This window comes from Bactrocera neohumeralis, chromosome 2 (assembly GCF_024586455.1).
Source record: "Bactrocera neohumeralis isolate Rockhampton chromosome 2, APGP_CSIRO_Bneo_wtdbg2-racon-allhic-juicebox.fasta_v2, whole genome shotgun sequence".
Classification (NCBI taxonomy): domain Eukaryota; kingdom Metazoa; phylum Arthropoda; class Insecta; order Diptera; family Tephritidae; genus Bactrocera; species Bactrocera neohumeralis.
Window position 1 is genome coordinate 28,193,375 of NC_065919.1, and position 15,760 is coordinate 28,209,134.

A 15,760-nucleotide genomic window follows, 5' to 3' on the forward strand; every position below is an offset into this window, starting at 1 on the left:
TATTGTGTCCGTGTTTTTCACATTTATGGTATTTTACATCTTCCACATATTTTAGTTGCTTGCCTTTTACGACTATAAACACTCGTGTTTTATTTTGTGGTGTTGTTGCGGGTTACTCTTTTGACTGCAATAAATTTCACAAACCATTCACCCACAGAATGGCATTTTTGCATCGTATTCTAAGTAAACATGTACTCGGTTTGCTTAAAAGAGGTGCCCAGAACTCTTGAGTACAAGGCCGCAACAATGGCCATTGTCATAATTCATGGAGTCCACCCTCGAGTGTACTTCAAGTTCCGACGTCGGCGGAGTATGAGTACAATAAAATAGCAAATAGCAATGAGAGACACTTTTAAATATTTATGAAATGACTGTCCGAATGTGGTCACGCAGTGGTAAGAAAGTGTCAAAGAGGCTTACGTACGTCTGAACATTCATATGTGTTGGTGTATGCGATACTATAGAGGAGAAAATATTCAAAGAATTAAGGTCGGAACGCCAATTTAAGAAGATAACTGCGATAATGTGAATGGGTTGGAGCAAATATCAAATTTATAGTATGTTACAGCAAAAGTATCGATTTAATAAGATTCCGCCTGATTTGAAATGTATATTTCTAAAATAGTCTCAAGTTTTTAGAATTATAATAATAATTTCAACTGTAAAACCTCTTCATAAAATTTCATTACTTCTCTATCTATCTATCTACTGTAACAATATTTCGTTTCTTTCTTTGCACTCTTGCTTCTACTTGTTCTACTTAATTTTTCGATAGTAGAAAGGCGAACCTACCTTTAAGCTTACTGAACTTTTGCTGCGAGTTACAGGGTTTGTCCGAAAAGTAATAGGACTGATTTTCCTCCATCGTGACTGTACTTCGGAGTGTGCGCGCACCGACTGGAGTGGAGCGCAAGAAGTGATGTGTTTCGATGGCACCAGGCCTTTTTGAAGGGTCAGGAAGAGGTCATTGATGAAGACCGTGCTGGGAAACCTCCAAAGTGAAAAGGATGTTAATTGTCGTTTTTATCATCAAAGTCATCGTCCACTTCCTGGACAAACCGTGAACGCCAAGTTATACGTGGAAGTCCTCAAGAGACTCAAACGAAAGGTCTATCGGGTCCGGCAAGACATCGCAACCGATTGGAAGTTGCTTCACGACAACGCCTCGGCTCACACCGCCTTTCTGATAAACAACGCTTCTGCAGCCGCCCTACAGCGAACCGATGAAAGTCAATTATTTTGAACGACAGAGGGGATACAAGCAGCATGCATCTTGGCTCTCAAGACTGTTTCGGAGAATGAATTCCATGATGCCTTCAATGCTTGGAAATCGCGCTGACAGCGCTGCATCGACGCAGAAGGAGCCTATTTTGAAAGTTTTTAAAGATTGTAACATTTAGTTCAATAAATTTTTTAAATCGACTCAGTTCTATTACTTTTTGGACAGAACCTGTAGGTAAGGAATGCCCAGTCGCACTATCAATGCTATCGAGGTACTCTTTGATAAGATTAATATGCGTATCGGGGCAATACGGAATGGTCGGTAGTTGAGAAACTGGGTATGGGAGAAGATAAACATCAGGTTTGTTATCATTATATAGGGAACGAGTTAGAGATCTGCAGGCTTCTTGCATTTTACTGGGTAGTTCTGCCTCACTGGATTTTGGCGAGCGCTGGGTAACTTCTAGTATTGCAGTGTCACAAGATCCTCAAGACCTAAGTAAAATGAGCTCTTCACTCTCATAAAGATTAATCTTTCCATAGGTTTACGTGTTTTAACTAGACATACTTTCTGACATCCAGGTGTGCTAGCAGGAATATAAATACAATGCCGAAGCAGATTTGTAATGGATTATAAGCGATTCCTCGGTACATGAGATGAAATTACAGAAAAAAAATTTGGCTTCACAAAAGACTGTTTACAACTGGTCTGTTGTTGTGCCCAGAACTGCTATTAAAATTTATCTTAAATCGAAAAACAGGCTTTGGGCCGGTGAAAAATTTATTAAGTGGCCAATGTCAGTTTTGGCTTTGTCTACTGGTTCGCCGAAGGTATGACTGCCGAGATGTTTTTTTTATAGACTGGACAATAGATGAAAAGCGTATTTCTACCTCATCTCCTTTAATACAACTGTGACAATTTGCGTCCGACTGAATTTTTAGCCTAACAAAATAAATGTCAATTGGACAAAGTCCAGTAAGAACTCCTACGATGGAGGATGAACTTTACTAAGAGCAAACAGGTCAGTAGATCTCCTATAGTCTACTCTAAGTCAGAAGGACCTCGCAGTCGTCGTCCAATCTTAGTAGGTTAAAGTATCAAACTGACATTGGTTTTACGTAGATGTTATTGTTGACATTTTAGCTACAAGGAGCTTTGGGTTTCAATTGCTGATTCAGATATAGGAAATATTTCACTACAATTAGAAAAACTCCACATATCATAAACAATTTATTTTTAAAAATATCAATATTTAAAGCCAATGTTCAAAAGCAACAGTCCACTTGGCTCATAAGCGAGTGAAAAAACTTCATTTGTTGCTTCTAGAAAACTTTTAGTAGTTTAAAGTTGGAAGCAGTGTCAAAAGTTAAAAGCTTTTTTCGGATTTTATTTATAATGAGAACTTACAGAATCCATAATTTTTTTATCACTGCTCTTAATTAGTGTGCTGCTGAGGTTCGTGCCAGCCAATTCCCAGTCATTTTTGCTGTGCATTTGTAGCTCTGACTTGGCGGTCAATTCAACTCAATTTAATTGCTAATTAAGTACTTTACGTTGTTCAATAGCCAACACAATTACGGCGCGACCATAAACATGTATCTCAATTTCCTTTTTACTTTTATTGCAGAAAATCACATTTTATTCTCTCGCCTCACGCGAATAAGCTTAACAGAGTCATTTTAATTAAATCGCTGTACAATAAAGCTCATAAGTGTGAAAGCATAAGGGGCGTGATTAAGGTGACAGAAGAAGCGGGTAGATAGGGGGGGTGGTTGTGGTTAAGCAATATGATGATGGCTATGTCGTCGGTATTTGAGTTACATTCCATAAAGCCATGGCAAGAACGCAATTGTTGTTCGTTTGCCAAACAATAAAAACCCTAAATTAGGTTATTTATGGGTGGGCTAGCGCTTGCGTGACTGTGGACATTGAGTTTTGGGATTCGCATTTCTTCTGTGTTTATGATTGACCTTGCACATTATTACAATTATGTCAAGTGTTGAGCAGTGTAATTGTCTTTTCAGACTTTTTGTCGCTTCAAATCTGATGGAGAATAGGCAGTGATATGATTGTACTATTGTTGTTGTTATTTTGTTGTATTAAGCTGAGTATTTCTGCTTTATGCTATTATTTCTATTTATTTAATAAAAATGTTTCAAAGTTTACGATATTTTTCTGTCATCTTTATTCTTACGGATTTATAATGATAGAAAAATGACATTCTGAAAGTTATTTCCGCATTTTTTGGACATTTGACACAAGGAGCTATCGAAAAAATTATCATCTCTCACTCTCTGTACATGACGCTGTGTATCAAAAACTCACGAAACTATTATCTCTCTTTCTCTCTCTCTCTCTCTCCTTTTATCTGAAAATGTCTTTGAGTATCAAAATTGCATACCAAATCCACACGTGTATTAAACAGTAGTTTCGTTTTTTTTTGGAACCAAAAGAACTTTTCAAATTAGACCCAAAAAGTTAAGTAATTGTATTATGAGTTCATTCCTCCTACTTTGTAGTCGTTAACCCGTCAAACTTATGGCCGATTGCAAATACTGCTGAATTGAAACAAAGTTCTCAAACTGTTGGATGACACTTCGGGGAGGATTATTTCTGGAAAAATATCTTAGCTAAAAAGGAAGAGTAATTGTTTGAGGAATTCACAGCAAACATAAAATAACATTTTGTTTCGGATACGGATGGTTGTTACTCGATGTCTTCAGACTTCGACTTACGTAGTAGTATCTCAAAACAATACTTTCTATTTAACGATGTTTTCTTGTAGTAGAACTGCCTCTAAGCAACATCGCTTCCAAAAATAAAAACGACACCTTAAGTGACACAAATTGAAAGTGGTGTCTTATAAAAAGGTATTTCATATCATGTTAACCTCTTACCTGCGCATCATCTCACAACATACCCCACTAATTATCTTATTGAACTCTAATATTCTAACACAATTATTCCTCCGAAAGAACTCCATCGAAGTAGTTTTAGACCATACAAATTATGTGCTGGTATCGATTTCCAACGGGGAACGTGGCCTGCGCACATGTGGTACCCAAGTAATAATTTCCTTGCCTTCTCTTAGGTTAGCGACTTTTACAGCGTTTGTCTTATTGTTGTTCTTACGGCTGGGCCAATAATTGCGATTTTTATTAATGGATATTCAATGAATCATCAATAACGAGTGCACAAACAACTACAAAGTCTCTCGAGACGATAATAATGATAGCCCAACTCGTTAATAAATTGCAGCAATATTATTCTGGCCGCCAACTTGGTCAATGAGCCAGAATATGCAGTACAAGTACATAGTTATTTACGTAAAGAATGTTGAAGATTAATGAAATTGCAAAGAAAGAATTTAAAGAGCACATCTAGTATCGTAGCCAAAAAAACAGGATTTCAAAAAAAAAAAACACTACTGCGTCAATTGTTCGATTTGATAAAGAAATTATGTTTCAAGATAAACTGATTAATTTCATTGAACTTAACGGTTACACTTTAGAAGGCTGTAATTCAAAAATTATTCCAGATATTGCTTTCAAAGTTTTTTTTTTTCAAAACTATAATTTATCGAAATCAGAACTATGGAAAAAAATAGTTGCACTGTGTTCATAATTTTAAAATGCTTAATTCATTCTTCAAAATCTATGTAGCGCCCTCAAAGTAACCCCTCTTTGCCCAATGCACTCGTTCCAACGTTTTTTCCAATCCTCGATACAGTTGTTAAAGTCAATTTCTACCTTCAATGCGCATAGCGATTCACACTCAATGTTTTCAATTGTCTTAAAACGGTTTCCCCGAAGCAGTCGTTTAAGTTTGTTGAATAGGCAGAAGTCACAAGAAGCTAAATCAGGTCTGATATTGTTTGAGAATTTGGTGAAAACTCGCAAAGAATCAGTGCAGTATCCGACGGTGCATTATCGTGGTGCAAAAACCGAGAGTTGTCGGACCATAATTCCGGCCTCTTTTTACGAATAGCTTCGCGCAAACGACGCATAATCCTTTTTCAACATTCTGAACGTTTCGGCGTCAGTAATTTGATTTCGTACCTAAAATTTAACGAAATTTCACTCATCGTAAAAGTCGCCGAATGCACTTCATGTACTTCAGAAAGAGAAGTGTATACTAAGCACTAAAGAATATTTTGATGTAACATTTGGCACAGAAGTCACTGACAGTCATATCAACATAAGAAATATTTCTAGAAATTGGTTTTCGCGCGAAATTTTAAATAAAAAGTTTTACTATTTTTTGTCCATAGCAGTAGACATTTTTTTAGGTTAAGTGGTCATGAAAGAAAATATTTCAAGTTTGCGACTATTTTAGAATAGTGTTTCATTTTATCTTAGAAATTTGTTTTTTTTTTTGCGAAAGCTATGCATTTTCAGGGCACGAGAAAAGATATTGCACAGGGTTTGTCCGGAAAGTAATAGGACTGATTTTCTTCTGCCGCTACTGTACTTCGGATTCGGTAGAGAGCGTTCCTAACTAACGAAAGAGCGGCTGTTCAGTTGTCTCCAAGCACTTGGAGAGTCTGGACAAACATTTTCGCGCGACGTGTTTCTGTGAGTGTGCAAGCCGAAAATGCAGCGTTCGTTAGAGCAGAGGTACGCGCTTAAATTTTATGTGAAACTCGGTAAATCTGTGACAAAGACGTTTGATAAGATCAAGCAGGCTTATCCAGATGTTACTTTAGCAAGAAGTGGTATGTTTCGGTGGCACCAGGCCTTTTTGGAGGGCCTGGAAGAGGTCGCTGATGAAGACCGTGTTGGGAGACCTGCGACTTCGACAAACACCGACAATGTGCTCACTGACGACCAGAAATTGCGGCCTTTCTTGTGAATAGCTACATAACCAAGATCGGCATTCCAACGCTTCCGCAGCCGCCCTACATCGCAGATGTGACCCTCCCGGACTTTTTTTTTTCCTTGACTGAAAGTGCCTATAAAAGGCAAGCATTTTGAGACGACAAAGGGGATCCAAGTAGAATGAACCTTGGCTCTCAATGTTATTCCGGAGAATGCCTTCATGACGCCCTCATTGCTTGGAAATCGCGCTGGCAGCGCTTCATCGACGCAGAAGGAGCTTATTTTGAAAGTTTTTAAGGAATTGTAACGATTGGTTAAATAATTTTTTTTAAATCGACTCAGATTTACAAATGGTCAGTCACTGCTGGTTCGTCAGCATAAAGCATTCACTCGATCATTTTTGGATTTAGCTCGTAGGCCAATGAGATTGCACTGGGGAACCAGTTATCTATGTGTGTAGCGACGATCGTTGGCGGCAATATTGACTTCATTTTAATTTTTTAAAGAAGTATGGACAAATATTTGCACGTAAACCATCCTTGACACTTTTTTGAATGCAAGATAACTTAAAGAGTCTTCTCAGGACTGTTCACACTGTATGTAAATAGCACAATTTACCTTATTTATGTATCCGTTATTTCTGGAATGTGCTTCATAAAATTTTTAGTAATTCCTCTAGTTCCTCAAAGTCAGAGCTTATTGAATATATGTAAATGTCCCGCTTTTTACTTTGACAACTACTTTGACAGCTGATTTGGTTGCTATTTCTCTAGAAAATTCGATAACTCTAAGGACACACCTTCTAAGTTGATACTTTCTTAAACAACAATGTTTTATTCATATGCTCCTCTTATTTCAAAGAGCGTGCCCCGTTTCCTAGTATTTATGTTTCAATAATTCATTTCCCTAAAGGGTATTCCTATGAGGGTTTGTAATGCGGAATGTTACATGCATAAAATATGCAAGGTTTCACATACTATATTTAACTGTGGTTGTATATATATATATATATATGTGTGTATGAGTGTGAGCATAAACCTTTCTACATTTACACACAGCCTCATAAGTTTCAGTTGTGTGGGAAACTTTAAACTTTATACTCCGCGAGAGACATAAATTCGACGGAATCAATATGAATTGCCAATGAGCAATTCCGATGAGACACACTAAATTGCGCTGGCGGAGGCGGATCAGAGGGATAAGCGCTAAGAATTGAAACTGTTGAAATATGCAGCGAATAAATTCGGTGGAATTGAAATCAAACCAACTGTTCGCCGCACAGATTCTCAGGCACATTTTAATTGTAGGTATGAATGTATGTATGTACAGACATAAAAAATGGCGATATTAAAATTTGTTGTTCTAAATCTTGAAAATCTGTAAATCTGCACAAATATTTTAGAGCGGAAATGAAAATTTCAATTCTGCTTTACTCCAGATTTGCCTTGGCAATATTAATCGTGGTGGGGATAGGTCGCCGGAGTAAGTTATATGCTAACGGCGAAAACGAACAGAAAAAACAACTTTTATACGACCACCTAGCGTGTCTGAAAGCTGCAACGAGCAGACATCCTTCGGCGTAAATAATGGTTATTAGAATATTACCGCCGCAGCGGGACTGGAAACGGCATTAAAACGCTAAGACACGTAACCATTGACGAAGGCGCGAAATTTATTCATTTATATATATATAAATATATACATATATATATATATGTATATAAGACCATGTATGTATATACGATATGACGTGTACTGCATTTGTGGAAAGGGAATAGCAACAGCTGGCGCATTAGAATATATACATGACATTGAACTTTTGTTCATATCCTTGGCCCACATCAAGGCTACAAAGCTGGTAATAGGCAGCTGAGCTACACAGTATTTTATGGTTCGGCAAAGCAAGACAAAAATGTGTTGGCAAAGCACAGCCGGTTTATACGGCGACTTGTATTTTAGATTTGATGTTTATGCGGTGTGACGGTGCGTATGAGTAACATTAATTCGTTTAGTGCACATTTCAGTCACTGCCAACGTGTTTTGCTGTTGTTGTGGATAACAAAATATTTAAATATTGCGGGTGATGAGCTAATAAAATGTTCAGTCAATGCAAATTATGCTTCGTCTGTGATTTGAGTTGGACTAGTTATTAGCTAGTCAAGCTTGAAGGGGTCAGACGAGTCTGTGCGAGTTTTCAAAATATCAACTTTTTGGCTTAAAGTTCACGATTGGCTACTGAAAGCATTGTTCAGTCGATTGAATAGTGAAGCAAAATTATTTTTTATCATATACTGCGAAATTTTAGAATCAGTGTGCGAAGATTGGATCGTTAGCACTGTGTTGGATCATTACTCAATTCACACTTATGCCTCTATTCCGAAGGGAGAAATAGTCTAAAATATTAAGAATGCATTTTCACAAATTTATTATTGCATTTTAAAATTGCTGTGCTATCACAATTGAGTTCTGCTAATATGTTTGTGCACATAAATAATGACTGAAAGCAATATGAACACTAACAAGGCTAATTATAGGGTGTTGTTAAAGTAAATGTATATAACGTGTAACGGGATAAAAGCCCCTTGATTTTTGCTTTACTTGAATGCACTCCTCCTGATTCCAAGTATTTTCTGCATCATTATTTTGTTAACCTATGTAAAGATTTAGTTCCCATTTCCAACTTTATATCGCTTCAATGTCGTTCTGCACAGTTGGATCTCTCTCTGTTGGCAATATGGTGGATTTTGCGTTTGGATTTGGATCAGCATCCATATAAGGTTGTGCTTGCACATGTACTGAATACGACCGATCATTTTAAGTGCCGTAGCTTTGCCGATTGGGCATGTGAAATGATGGAAACCAACGACGGTTTTCATCGAAAAATCATCTACTTACATGAGGCCCATTTCTCGCTCAATGCTTTGGTTAACAAACAAAATTGTCGCGATTTGTGGGGAGTTAGAAACCACCATTTCATTATCAGTTATTATTTCTTTCGAAATGAGCCAAGAAACGCCGTTACCATCAATAGCGAGCGTTGCAACACGTTTTTGATTGAACTTTTTTCAAGGATTTTTTTCAAATCAAAATTGGCATATTTGTGTGTTTTATTTAATTTTAACATCCGGTCGTTCGTGTTGGCAAACCCTTCAATTTAATTCAAAAACTTTTGTATTGAATATATTATTTTCTGGGGTAAATATGTGGTAAAAATATGGACTCAGGCAAACTTTATTGTGATTTCTTATGAAAAAACGATTTTTTTTTTGGTTTTTGCTCTCATTTTACATATTTACAAGTGCACATTTATCAAACTCCTTCAACGATTAATTTGTTTCATAAATCCAACTTCATTGTAAAGAGCGTGGTTACGATCTAAACAGGGTGTATTGCCTATTATGATTATGTTTACCGTATAATGCTAACCTCTATGTTGCAAATAAGATCTTAATCCTTTATTCTACTTTCGTAGATGAGTGGGAATGGGATAAAACTCTAATATGAGAGGCAGGCATTTTTCAAATTTTTATGTGACTTTAAGAGCCTGAAAACTTTTCATGAAATACATTTAAGCAAACATTTTGTAAATAAAATAATAATAAAAATATGGAAATTAAAATGCATACAGATACTTCAAAATATCATGTGAATATCAATTTTACTGCAACTCTCCTTCGTTGTGAATAAAATTGCAGTTATAAAATTTAAGGAGACACCGTTAAAATTGATTAGCTACATAGACCTGCTCGATGTACAACGAATTTAATGCGATTTTCAATAAGACCATAAACGCAGAGTGCACCAAAAGGAAATAAAAAATTAAAAACGAGAAGGAAAAAATAGCGTAGCGTTCTGTTCACTCTCTGGGAAATGCAATATCAATAAAGCGATAATTTATTCATGTGATATTACTAATGGAGGGAGCGGCGCACAGAGGCATGGCCGCCGAGCATATAGACACCGAAACGACACCTGCCAGCTGTTGGCGTTGTTAGCTGTCACTGCAGCTGCAACTGTTGCCGTGCACGTTAGCTTATTTTTCAATTTACAGAAATTCACTTTCTGCTTTTTTAGTTTTCCTGTGTTTGCTAACGGATTCTTGAATTTCTGCTGCACAATTGCATGAAACTTATGCGCGCATTTCAGCATTTTATGAATGCTCACCTGGGGTGGAACGTCGAGTACCATCAGCTCGCGTATGCAAGTGTCGCACACCAGACAGCTCTTGTAGATCTTTCTGCGCGTAGTCGTCTGATGTGTCTTCGGAAAGTCGTGGTAGAAGAATTGCTGCAACGAAAATGGAAGAAGCCTTGTAGTAAACAAATATAGAAGTCGCGTTATGGAATACATTTAAGTGCATAAGTTATAGCATTATAATTCTAACTTGATAGTATGAAGTAAGAAATGTTGCTCATACGCCGTGGATGGCCCACATACACATGTTTATCAATTGTAATGCAATGCAACTGATAGCATATGATTTTATTACGATGCAGAAATCAAAATAAATAACAGGTTGGTTTAAAAAAAAGGTTAAAAAAATGTATAAGGTTGCCATCTGATGGAAAATTGTAAATTTAAAGAAATTATAGAATAAGGAAATTTTGAAAATTTGACGGATATGTATAAGAAAACTTTGTATTTAAAATGTTTTCTGAGCAGGGTTGCCACCTGTTTAAACCGTGACTCAGTAAAGCTGCCTTAATAAATGATTTGTTATAATAGGGACATTGAATAAAAAAAATTTAAGCTAAAAATATTTAGATAGAATATAGCGGAGTTGCCACCTTTATAAAAGTTTAAATCATTAAAATTGTTTAGCTAGACGTTATAAAAATTGTATTATCAATTGCAATTATTAAACTGAAGGCATGTAATTTTTATGGATTCTACAAATATTCAAATATATAATAGGTCTGTTTAAAAGAATCGTGCAGAAAAGCTTATAATGTGGCCATCTGTTTGAAATTTTTTAATTGAAATAATAATAAAATTAATCAATTTTAGAAACTTGAGACGCATTAAAATTTTGTGTTAAACATATTTTTTAAACAGGGTTGCCACCTGTTTCAACTATAAAGCTACTAAGTGTGATAAGAAATATTTATTATTATATTAAACCAAAAACTTTTGAATGAAAAAATATTTATAGAGGATAAATTTTGTGTTTAAAATATTTTTTGAACAGGGTTGCCACCTGTTTAAATTGTAATTATGAAAAGTTGCTAAATTTGATAAAAATTGTTTATTACACTTGCATGTTAAACCAAAAAATTTGAAATACAAATATACATATTTACATAGGATATGGCGAAGTTGCCAGCCGTTTAAAAATTTTATTCCTTAAAATTGGTAAGGTTTAGCTTATACCTATTACAATATCTATATCGAACTAAGTAGATTGAAGTATTAAATTTAAAAATATTTTTCTTAAAGGGTTGCCAATTTAAAAATAAGTTCCAGCAAATTTCTGAAGAATATGAACGTAAAATGCTAAAAGCTTAAGAAAGCTGCTGTTTGAAAATGGTTTCAAGGTTTCCAGAAAATTTTTAGAAGGGTTACCGTTTATTTGAAAAATTTACGATCGACAAATTTAATAGTGTACTTTTGACATTAAATTTTATTATTACTTTTTATTTATAATTGTTTAAATTAGGAAATGAATTTTTTTTCGAAATTTTTGACAAGATCCGCTGCTTCTTTTAAAATTTTGTTAAAAGCGTAAACAAAGAGGGAATAGAGGAAGAACATATTTTGCAAATAATATTTGTAGGCTCTTTTGAGTTGTCCATCTTATTAGGGGTATCCAGAAGAAGATTTTCTTTCGTGTTCAACCCTAAAAATTTTAAAATATGTTTGGATCTTTCCTATTCTGATAAGTCAAAATATTTCAGTGGAGGATTGCTCTTGCCAACAGGTGCTACTTCGGGCTGAGTAGGCAATTGAAAAGTAAAGTCCTCTCTCGACGAACAAAAGCTAAACTCTATAAGTCGCTCATAATTCCCGTCCTGCTATATGGTGCAGAGGCTTGGACGATGTCAACGACGGATGAGTCGACGTTGCGAGTTTTCGAGAGAAAAGTTCTGTGAAAGATTTATGGTCCTTTGCGCATTGGCCACGGCGAATATCGCATTCGATGGAACGATGAGCTATACGAGATATACGACGACATTGACATAGTTCAGCGAATGAGAAGACAGCGGCTACGCTGGCTAGGTCATGTTGTCCGGATGGACGAAAACACTCCAGCTCTGAAAGTATTCGACGCAGTACCCGCCGAGGGAAGCAGAGGAAGAGGAAGACCTCAACTCCGTTGGAAGGACCAAGTGGAGAAGGACCTGGCTTCGCTTGGAATATCCAATTGGCGCCAGGTAGCGAAAAAGAGAAACGACTGGCGCGCTGTTGTTAACTCGGCTTAATCGCGTAAGCGTTGTCTACGCCAATTAAGAAGAAGAAGAATAGAAAGTTGTTAGTCATTAGATTTTATATATTCTGTTGAAGCTTTGAACCCGTTGGATAAACACATCGATAATAAGGTTTTGACTGAAAAACGGAACCGAATATGTAGTACTAATATTGATAAAAATTTTATTGATAGGATATTCTTATATCGGATATATGGGGCAGTTGTGAATGGCATTTTACCTAATACTACATGAGAAAGTTTTTGGGATACGATTATAACTGTAGGAAATTAGTAGACACAGAATTTGTAGTAAGCAAGTATATATTAATTTAGATGTATCTTTATTCGCATTCAAAAAGCAACTCTCCAGTTTATCCGTTGTCGAGTACGCGTCTAGCATATTCGTCAAGTTGGGGTTGACTATGGCTACTATAGCATGGTTGCATTCTTTCGTATTTATGTAGTTTAGATTAAAAATGTAAGTAAATAATAATATATTTATGTATATTAATATTAATATGTCTGTCCGCTTCGAGTTGTCCGTCCGTGTACGTCTCTTACATAACTTATCGATTTTTGTCTTGCCGATTGTTGGTTTTAACTTGAGAGAACTGATAGCATTATGTCCGGTAGGTGGTGCTGCTGTACGAAATGTTAATGGCTTTGTATCAGTACGCAATAAATAACCGGAAATAAAGGATTTCTAAGTTAAGAATTATTTTTAAGAAGTGCAACTTACGAAACAGGCCCTGCATTTACCCATAACGTCTGCCCAAGTGCTGTAGCTTTTCCATAAATAATTGTTACAGCTGCAATTATAATTCATTTAAAGGGTAGGGACCACCGTAGTCAGCATTTAATTACCATAATTGCTTGTTAAAAGCATATAAACTCGCCTATTCGCGATTATTATCATACTCATATGTACAGCTGAAATGGTTTATTTATTGCCTAGTATTATTTTAATGTTTGCAAATCTTCTCATTTGCCGGGAGACACACACATCTCTATAAAATGTTTTGATTTCAATTTACAGCCATTCACAACATAACTGCTGCTGTCAATATATTCAATTCTCGTGCGTTCGTTATTTTTGTTATTGCGCAATTTTAGCGCTTAACGGCACATTTATTGGTCGCTCATTTATGGCCAGTGAGCCAAGCTATTGACCGGCTAAACGCAAATGACAAACATTTGTTTCTATGCGATCTCAAACATTTATGACATGGAAGTGAATAAAGAATACATATGAGTATATATATGTGTATGTATGTATGTGAGTATATATGTAGTAAGATAATAAAAACAATCAGCTACAAAGAAATGTATGGTAGCCTAAAGAAAATAGCTGATTCAACAGAAGCGCCTAAAATGTTATTTACAAGCATATAAGAAAAATATATGTACATATATGAATGTGCACACATATGTATGTATATATGTATATATATATGTTTGATTGATCTGAAAACTTCCATTTAGCCTCTTTAAGCCACGCATTCTCCCAAATATACGTAGTAATGCAAAGAGAAGCATCTTGTATGTAATCGGCGTCGGCTCAAAGCAGCGATAATTTGGACTAAATATTTACATATAACTAAACATAAATTTCCACTTAAAAAACATCTAACCGCAGCTCGGAAAAACACGCTATTAACGTAAACGAAAAAAAGAAAACAAGTCCGCTATTTATGCGCAGGCATGCTGTGAGTCGGCCTAGGCGAGGCCTGCTAGCGCAAAAATATCACATTTCGCAGCTGTTGCGGCAGTTCATATGAGGAACATCTACACGAGCAATGACACATCGACAAACCGTCCTTCGATACAGACGCATTTATAACGGGTGATTCTTTCAATAGCCTTTTTGACAGATGTCGCGTGAGTCGTGTCATGCTGTTATGTTGTTTTTGTTCAGTTTTGCTCAATTTATGGTAAACATAATCGGCCATCTTGACAACCAGCATTCATTACCTGACAATATTCGATCGAATAGACAACGGTCTTCACGCAGTCAAGAAAATATAGCAGCCGTATATGAGAGTGTACAAAAGGACCACGGAGAGCCGATTCGGAGTCGTGCGCAGCAACTCAGATTGACGTATGGAACGACGTGGTGCATTTTACGTCACTTCGCTCTATAGGCTTTTGAAATGTTCCAAGAAGATGTAAAAAAGCAAAATTGCCGCATTTGGGATGAAGAGGAACCTAAGGAGATTCCAGAGCTGCCATTTCATCCAGAAAAAACAACGGTTTGGTATGGTTTGTGGTCGGTGGAATCCTCCGACGGTCGGTCGGAACGTAACTGACAATGATGGCCATTATCACGCCATCATACCCGACAGATAATTTCACGTTTTGGGCCGGTCGATTGGCCACCAAGATCGTGTGATATCACGCCGTTAAACATTTTCTGTGGAGATATGTAAGTTGAGGACTTGGAGCAAAACATCGAGGGTGTCATTCGCCAGTCACTAGTCAAAATGCTGGAACGAGTCTTCGAAATTCGAATCAAAAACTAAATGCCACAGAATGTTCTTTCAAATGACAATTAACACCCCCCCATTTGAAATAGGGAACCTCGAAATGGATCACCCTTTATATCACAGGACTGAATCATACACAGAAGATAAATCAGTTACGACTCGAAGTGACGACAATTTGGAATTAGGGGGCCTATTGTGAAACCACCGGGATTAAAATCCCATCACTGTGTTATGTTCTCTCTTAACCACCCAGTGATTCTAACGAAGTTTCACAATATAAAAAGTTTTATTTGTGCAACCTCCTTGACATGGTCAAAAAATTCTCAACCAATAGTTGGAGAATGGGGTCATGTGTAGAAGTTCACGCCAGTGAGGAAAATTCTCTGATCGCCATTCACTTGGGAGTGGCCAGAAACGATTATTTTACAGATGGCTCACACAGCTCACACCCCCAATGAAAAGGAACAACAAGCCTCGGAAGAGAAACCCTTTTGATGACGACCATGGCAAACGAAATAAGGACTATGATATCAGGGCGTGCACCTGGAATGTCCGGACCCTTAATTGGGAAGGTGCCGCTGCCCAGCTGGTGGATGTCCTCGTTAGAGTGAAGGCTGACATCACTGCCGTCCAAGAAATGCGATGGACGGGACAAGGACTGAGACGAGTAGGTCCTTGTGGCATTTACTACAGTGACCATATAAAGGAGCGCAAGTTTGGTGTGAGATTCGTGGTGGGAGAGAGACTCCTTCGTCGAGTACTATCATTCACTCGGGTGAATGAACGTCTAGCCACAATCCGCATCAAAGCGAGGTTCTTCAACATATCCCTG

At 36.8% G+C, this 15,760-nt stretch overlaps 1 protein-coding gene and 1 long non-coding RNA gene across 2 annotated transcripts in view; one reads left to right on the forward strand and one right to left on the reverse strand.

Annotated features, from left to right (window-relative positions):
* Positions 1–15,760, reverse strand: part of LOC126767957 (ras-like protein family member 10B) — a 179,109-nt gene that overhangs the window by 10,492 nt on the left and 152,857 nt on the right. The window contains 1 exon segment of the mRNA XM_050485790.1: positions 10,204–10,326. Coding sequence (XP_050341747.1) covers positions 10,204–10,326 — 123 coding nt within the window.
* Positions 7,745–9,820, forward strand: LOC126768005 (uncharacterized). Its single transcript, XR_007669194.1, has 2 exons — positions 7,745–8,022; positions 9,668–9,820. It is a non-coding gene; the product is annotated as an uncharacterized LOC126768005 (long non-coding RNA).